Source organism: Dysidea avara, chromosome 15 (genome assembly GCF_963678975.1).
Source record: "Dysidea avara chromosome 15, odDysAvar1.4, whole genome shotgun sequence".
NCBI classification, from domain to species: Eukaryota; Metazoa; Porifera; class Demospongiae; order Dictyoceratida; family Dysideidae; genus Dysidea; species Dysidea avara.
Window position 1 is genome coordinate 2,162,687 of NC_089286.1, and position 7,690 is coordinate 2,170,376.

At 38.4% G+C, this 7,690-nt stretch overlaps 1 protein-coding gene across 1 annotated transcript; it reads left to right on the plus strand.

The window, feature by feature from the left end:
* The first annotated feature begins 651 nt into the window (after nt 1–651).
* On the plus strand, nt 652–1,827 carry LOC136245175 (uncharacterized). The gene is made up of 3 exons (XM_066036677.1): nt 652–826; nt 1,097–1,588; nt 1,631–1,827. The coding sequence occupies exons 1-3, from the start codon at nt 652–654 to the stop codon at nt 1,825–1,827; spliced, it is 864 nt and encodes a 287-aa protein (XP_065892749.1).
* Nucleotides 1,828–7,690: the final 5,863 nt, after the last annotated feature.

Below are 7,690 nucleotides of genomic sequence, written 5' to 3' on the forward strand. Positions count from 1 at the left end.
CCTGGCTATGCCACTGTTGTTACTTCTACAGAAGAGTATTCATTATGATTCGACAGCACTGATAAAATCAATAAACTCGCTAGGCCTGGGACAAGCTTGAATTTATATTTGAACGTTTGCTAATGAAATATTCGAACATTCGAAGCTTCAGTGTTAGTCTGAGATACAATCCCTGCTGCTAAATTCTACCTGGAACTACTGTCCTACAGCTGACAATCCAGCTGATTTACTCTCCAAAGGCAACAACACTGAAGTCTTGATATCTTCAGCACTTTGGCAACATGGACCAAAGTGGCTCCCTAACCCAAATGAATGGCCATCATCTCAACTCCCACCCATACCACCTCTTGTTCTAGCAGCTGCAGTAGCAACAGAGTTTATACCAGCTGTACCCCAAACACTGGCGTACACCGCATCATTTCAATTGATCACTACAGCACTCTATGTAAGTTACTGGCTGTAACTGCACATGTTATTCGATTCATAGATAATTTGAGAGTACCATCAGATCAGCGACGATCTGGACCAATCTGTGCAGAAGAGTTTGTAGCAGCAAGACTACGATAGGTGAAGGACATACAAGGGTCAGTATACAACAGAGAAGTAGATAACCTTCAACAGCTGGCAAGACTGCCCAACACACCACGATTGATGCTTGTCCGACTGCTCCAACTCTTCATTGATGCAAAGAAATTGCTATGTTGTGGTGGTCGTATTCATAACGCTCCATTGAGTGAATTGGCTAAGTTCCCATATCTCCTTCCGGCTAAGCACCCGTTCTCCAATCTGATTATTTGGGACATACAACGAAGTCTTTACCATTCAGGTATCAATGCCACACTCACCGCTCTGAGACAAACGCATTGGATTCCTGCGGCCAGGAAATATATTAAGTCACTTCTCCGCACCTGTGTTGTATGTTATTGAGTCTCTGGGAAGCCATATCCTACACCAGATACTGCTCCACTGCCCTACATCAGAACTCAAGATGTGTAGCCATTCACTTACACTGGAGTGGACTTCACTGGAGCACTATATGTCCAGCGTGGAGACACTGAAGTCAAGGTATATCTGTGCTTATTCACTACTCGTGCAGTGCACTTAGAAATTGTGCAAGACCTCACTGCCGAGTCCTTCCTACTCACGTTTCGTAAGTTCGCTGGTAGACACTCGTTGCCAAGAATAATGATCTCCAATAATGGATCAACTTATCTTTATGCAGCTGAAGAACTCAGATCACTCATGAAACTACTAGAAGTGAAAGAAGAGCTTAGTAGACGTGGTGTTACTTGGAGATTCATTCCCAAGAGGGCCCCTTGGTACGGGGAGTTTTGGGAACGGCTTATGGGACTTACTAAGTGGGCAATCAAGAAGGTATTGGGCAGATGCCACATCTCCTTAATAGTGCTAGAAACCATAATTGTTGATATTCAAACAGTCATCAATGACCGTCCCTTAACCTTTGTCTCTTCTGAACTTGGTGACATAGAGCCACTCACACCTGCCCACCTTCTACATGGCAGAAGGATTACTTGTGTAACACATGAAATGGTAGACACAGATGAAATCATTGATCCAAGCTGTGGTGGTACAGATTCCATACGTAGATGAGCTAAGACTTTGGCAGTAGTGTTACAAGATTTTCAGAAGAGATGGCGACATGATTACCTTACGTCACTAAGGGAATTTCATAAGTCATCTGGTGACACCTGTCAGGTTATCAAGAAAGGGGATGTAGTCATTATTCATAATGATGTACCTCATACCATGTGGAAGATTGCAGTAGTGATTGACTTGGTGTTTGGAGGATCAAGAAAGGGGATGTAGTCATTATTCATAATGATGTACCTCATACCATGTGGAAGATTGCAGTAGTGATCGACTTGGTGTTTGGAGGAGATGGACTAGTGAGAGCAGCCACACTGCGCACCGCAAATGGCACCACCAACAGGCCAATTACCAAGTTGTATCCTCTAGAGCTCAATGAATCTGAGTCAATTGCAGATACAGAGAACCAAGAAGACTACTACTACAGTAAATTTACCAGATTCATCTACTGAGACCGGACCATGGGGAGGGTCAGCCAAGACAGCTACTGCTCGAATGAAAGATTGGGCCAGGGTCCTTGCTCCCCGCCGGAGGATGTCACGGAGACCGAACACTGAACCCATGTAATCATAGAACTATTAATAGTAGTTTACGTATGTATGTATCACGTGTATGTATATGATCGATTGTGGTTCTGGCTCGTGTTTGTGTGCTATCCATGTGTATCCTGTATCTGCCAATCCAAAGGCGAACCGGGTTGTTCTTCAGACATCACAGAGTCATTTTTGGTGCTGCGACCAGAGGTAATACTATACTGTTACACAAGCGCCGCATAAGCAAGGAATAAAACCATTAAATATTACCGTGTTGAGTATTGTGTTATGATTCCATTTCAATAGTTGGACTTCCTTTGAGGAGTGGGACATTAAAGACTTGCACCTAGTCAAGATACCCTCCCCCAAAGGGTCACAGTTTTGTATCTAGTGTTACTAAACACTGTAGTTGGAGTTTTGTAGCACCCTGGTGAAGTGTAACTAAACACCCTAAGGGAGCTCCACTAAAGTGGCAGTTGTGACACCCATAAAGGTGTTTTGAAACACCTTAGTTTTAACAGTGAGTGTATTGGTATATAGTCAGCCTGTTTATTTTGAGTGCTTCACAAAAGCCAAAGAATGTGGTTTGGTGTACAAATATAGGCAGTTTGGCACAAGCAGGCAGGTGGCTGTAGTGTTGCATTTATTTTGGGCACCTCTAAATAATCAACAAATTGAGTAAAGGCTAGAGTATTTGATTTGATACACCGGTATTGTGATATATCGGTTTTCAAAGACCTCAATGATATGATAATGGGTTATGATGGTAAACGGTATTACCAATATATTGCCGAGCACTAATTGTAGTTATAGACTTTCATATGCTGTTACTTTGTTAGCGTGCATATGCTGTAAAATGCTTTATAGTGCATGTGATACTATGATGTTTTCCATATTTGTAGACTATATGTGACATGCATGCGTGGTTAATGAATTAACATTGCAGTAAAAACATTACAGTTCAGTTAGGTAATTCATCTTTGCAGCTAAATCAACTTCATTGGTTTGTGACTACTAGGTAGGCTGAGAAGCAATAAAAGTGGCATAAATATCAATTTGTACAATTAGGCATAATTCTAGTCATCAAAGGCAGTCCATGGGGTATGGTTTGTATGTTAAATTTATGGAATAGGGTGTGATTATGCATGGTATAGCTAATTACCAGCAGCTTACATGTAGTACCAAAGGTAGTGAGTGACATATTGATACTTTAAGGTTAACAATTAAAGTTAATTATATTTGTCTGTCACTGTGTTGTTATGCTGTGCTGTTTACTATTGTAGAAAGGCACCAGTGAGATTGGTTCTTCATCTAGTCTGAAGCAAACACACCTAAGCTTGTCATCTAGTGGCATTTGGTTTAAAAAAATTCCTGACCAAGAGTTTGGTTTTATGTATTCATGCTTGTTTATGTACAATGCATAAATGTGTAAACTCGTGTATGTGTGTGTGTATACGCTATATATCCCTAATTTTATATACTTACTTTATAGGTTTGTCCCATTGACTGTGATAAAGATGATGTTTGTAGAAAGGCCACAATGAATTTGTCTGCCCATTAACTGAATACCAAAAGCAAAAAATGAAGGTGATGATGAGCAGGACCATTTTTAAGTCAAACTTCTTGTACTGTTGATGATAGCAGTACAAGGAGGCATTTGAATGAAACAATACTACTTCATATATACACTCAAACGCGTGCATCTTCATTAAGTCACTGCACATTCAGAATCCGTTTGTATCAGTAAATTTAATACTTTAACATTGTCAGAATATTGTCGAGCTTGTTACTTGTATTGTGTAAAGAATCATTCAGACTGTACATCATGCAGCTGCACAGCTATGGTGGGAGCAGCAAAGTTTATACTTTCTAAGGCACTATGTACCTTAAAGTCAGTTTATAGCAGTGAGTTACCTACAATACTACAAATGCCAAAAGACGTTTGCTACAATTGCCTACTGTCACTATTCGAGTCAATGATGCAATAGTGGAAGATCAGAAGTGTATATAATGGAACTAATAAGTGGAATAAGATTACGTAAAACTAATCCACTCTGTGAGAATGTGGGTAAACAATCTTACTACCACAACAGAACCCTCATTATCAAAGGAGGAGCTACAGCAGGTGTTGCTATTAGCACAAAACAATAGGGAACGTTCTTTGATTAAACATGTTGCGTATAAAGGCTCTTCTCTCTCCCAGAGAGCAGCCAGCCAACAGTTTGGTATTAGCAATATTTCTGCACGTGCAAAACAAATAGAAGATTCGATCACAGAAACTGAACACATTTACAGTTGCATAGATGAACTTAGTAGGCACATAACAATGCTCGGTATCGTTCACTTGGGATAGCCATTTGTGAGTTTGATTGTTTAGATTCTGACACTGATAGCAATGACAGTGATGATGGCTATGTTGACCAATCGTGGAATGAAGCAGTGTATCTTCCATCAGTGAGGGAAATCCTATAATGCTTGAAGGAAATGATTTGATTTAGTGGATAAACTAGTGTCTGATAATGTGGATAAAGAAACTGTTATAGTAAATGAGTTAGAATGGTGCTTTCAACTTGTAATGCAAACAAGCAGCCTAACTGCACAACACAGGAGGCAACTTGAATTGTCTGATGATGCTTATTTAACTGATACACAACTATATCGTCCTGAATTTTCAAGAGAAGCTGATGCCTTAAATGGTTTAATAGTTAGTGATCCTAAATCTACTGACTCAGGAAATTACAGCGATTTGAAAGATTTAAACCTAGAGAACTGTTTTAAAAAAGAGAAAATCCATTCAAAGACGGAATTACTACTTAAAGAAAAAATATATTGCAGAGCAGAAGTTTTTTAAATCACAGAGATAGGGCAAATCTTGGGGTATTGTTAAAGACCTACCAGACATTTGGTAAAAGTGGTAGAAGAATTTGCTGAAGAGTGTAACATTGGGGCAGATAGGTGGAAGAGGACTGGTGTCCTCACTTTTGATGAAAATACTAATGTCAAATCAAAACTTAGTTAAGAAAAATTCATCAGCTTTTGATAAAAGTTTATGGAAGAAATTTCTCATATGGTATGGTGGTTGAGTTGTGTGTTGCTAGAAATTGCAGTAACATCACTTTTAGGTGCCACTGGAATGATGGAAAGAGTTGTTACTATACTGCAATGCCAATCAAAAAAAAGTGTTGTTGCGCAAACACGTATTAGTCTATAAAAGCTGATTTTATCAATACGCTACAGAACTGTGACTATTCTGCATACATACACCAAAAGACAATGCAGTCCGACGCCATCTTTCACCGTGACAGTATAGCAGACAGCCTCAAATCTCAGTTCTTTGTGGACTTACCGAGAACCAGAGGAGGATGAATATTTAAGACTACTAATAAATCCACCCTTTGCTATACAATATTTCATAAACAATATTAAGATTCAGCAAGTTTCACAAGTACTTGGGAGTTCATATGATGAAACACTTTCTTGGAACATCCACGTTAATTTTGTATGCAACAAAGGAAACAATGTCCAAGCATTTCTGCAGTGTAATTTAAGACAATTTCCAGCAAGCATAAGGGAAAGATGCTATCTTTCTTTTAGTACAACCCATATTAAAGTATGCTTGTCTCTATCACTACCACATGTTACATAAATATTCTAATAAATCAGTGCATGTACGACTTATGAGGCAGCAGTTGTAGCTTGATAATGGTTTGTCCAGCATTATATACAAGTGACAGAAATGCTTGGATTATTCTAGTCCGTGATCCAGTCTGCGAAACACATTAGGCCCCAAATTTGAGCTAAAAATACCTCACATTTTTACTTCTTAATCTTCTTTACTCAATAACATATGGGATTACAACTAAACCTCACTGCCTGTTTATAGGACATTCTCTGGTAGGTTAATAGCTTTGTGTATATGTAAAAAAATCATAAAATAATTCATCTTGTTATATACATGCAGGAAGAGTCCTCAGAGAATTATGCTCCAAATTTTCATCATTATTCTATTCCGAATTTCTCCAAAAAAGTTATTAATGTGCTCTTATTATTCCCAAAATGTACTCTTTCTCAAAATTATTCCCAATTTTCTTTAAAATGCTCAATTTATAATGTTTAGCAGGAATTTGTTACAGTAATCATGTAGCTATCAGACAGAAAAGTTAGCTTTTAGCTGCTAAGATGCTTAGTTACTGTCGCAGTACAGTAAAAATTATTCCACTGACTGTTCTATTAGAGTAGGTGACTGCTCTATTACAGTATCTCGATCTCAACTTGTGTGAAATTACATATTATGTCAATTATGCTCTTAAATGACTTCAAAACGCCAGAATAATTCACTATCCTTTAACACCATCATTATGCTCAAAATCATGCAGGCATAAGTCCTGGACCCCTACATGCACGACAAAAGAGTACATCTGCAAAAGCTAAGTTTTACACAAGAATTTCCAATGTCATGGCTATGTACAAAACATATTCGAGCCACACTGATTATGACTATGTGTTGAGGGCTGTTGTGAAGAGGCACCCTTTTTTGAAGAACCTGAGTAATGGTCATGTAAGGGTAATGTACTATATGCGCTTCACTTCACTTAATTTAGTTCACTAGCTTGCTAACATTACCAAGTTGCAAGAACGTTTTAGAGAAATGAGAAGGTACAATGATAAGAAAGGTAAACTTATTATCAGAAAATTAAGCAAAAAGGTCGTCACTGCTGCATCAGGAATGAAAAGAAAGTTTGAGGTAAGAATGTACAGTATACATTCAAATATCACATGTTTCTACATGACACCATGTAAAAGTTAGTATCAGTCAGTATTTTTTTGTATCCATACATGAGTTTTGCTGTGTAAGCTTCATTCAGTAGGCTTCATTACTTCATTGTGGCTAGGCATTACTCAGTGGATTACTAACGAGATTAATAACTTCGTTACTTGTAATAATATTACGTAATATTATACTCATTACAGTAACTATATTACTTTGGTAACGCGTTACATTTGTAAGTAAAGTAACATTACTGGGCAATAGCCTATTTCTTTTTTCAGTCAATATCATCCCAGCTACTGAAAACACTTCTTCAGATCTGACACTAGTGGCAGGCAATGACCACAACTTCCTCACGAGCTCTGCCAGGAGTGGATAATAAGTGTGATTACCTTTCCACCATTCCAGTGTATCATCATCAAGATCAGCTACTCCTACCCTTTTGTAATGATCTAGATCAGATTTTACCAAATCCAGTTTGTCACGCGTAACTACTCTGGCCTTGCACAAATCACTAAAATGACTATACACTGCACCTTTTCTCTTTTTTTTTAGATGGAGCTAGTTCAGAAGAGGATGATTGCTGTTGGTCTTGTGGATGGTCATTGTTTATCTCATTTAAGGGTAAGTCAATGTTATCTACATTATCAAGTGTAACAGCTTCCAATGTGTCATCCTTATTTCCCTCAGCTAATTCCAGTGCTTCACACTTCACAGCTTCTTCAACATCAGCCCTGTCAGCAACATCAACAAATGGATCTAAATCCTTGAATCGAAGGTC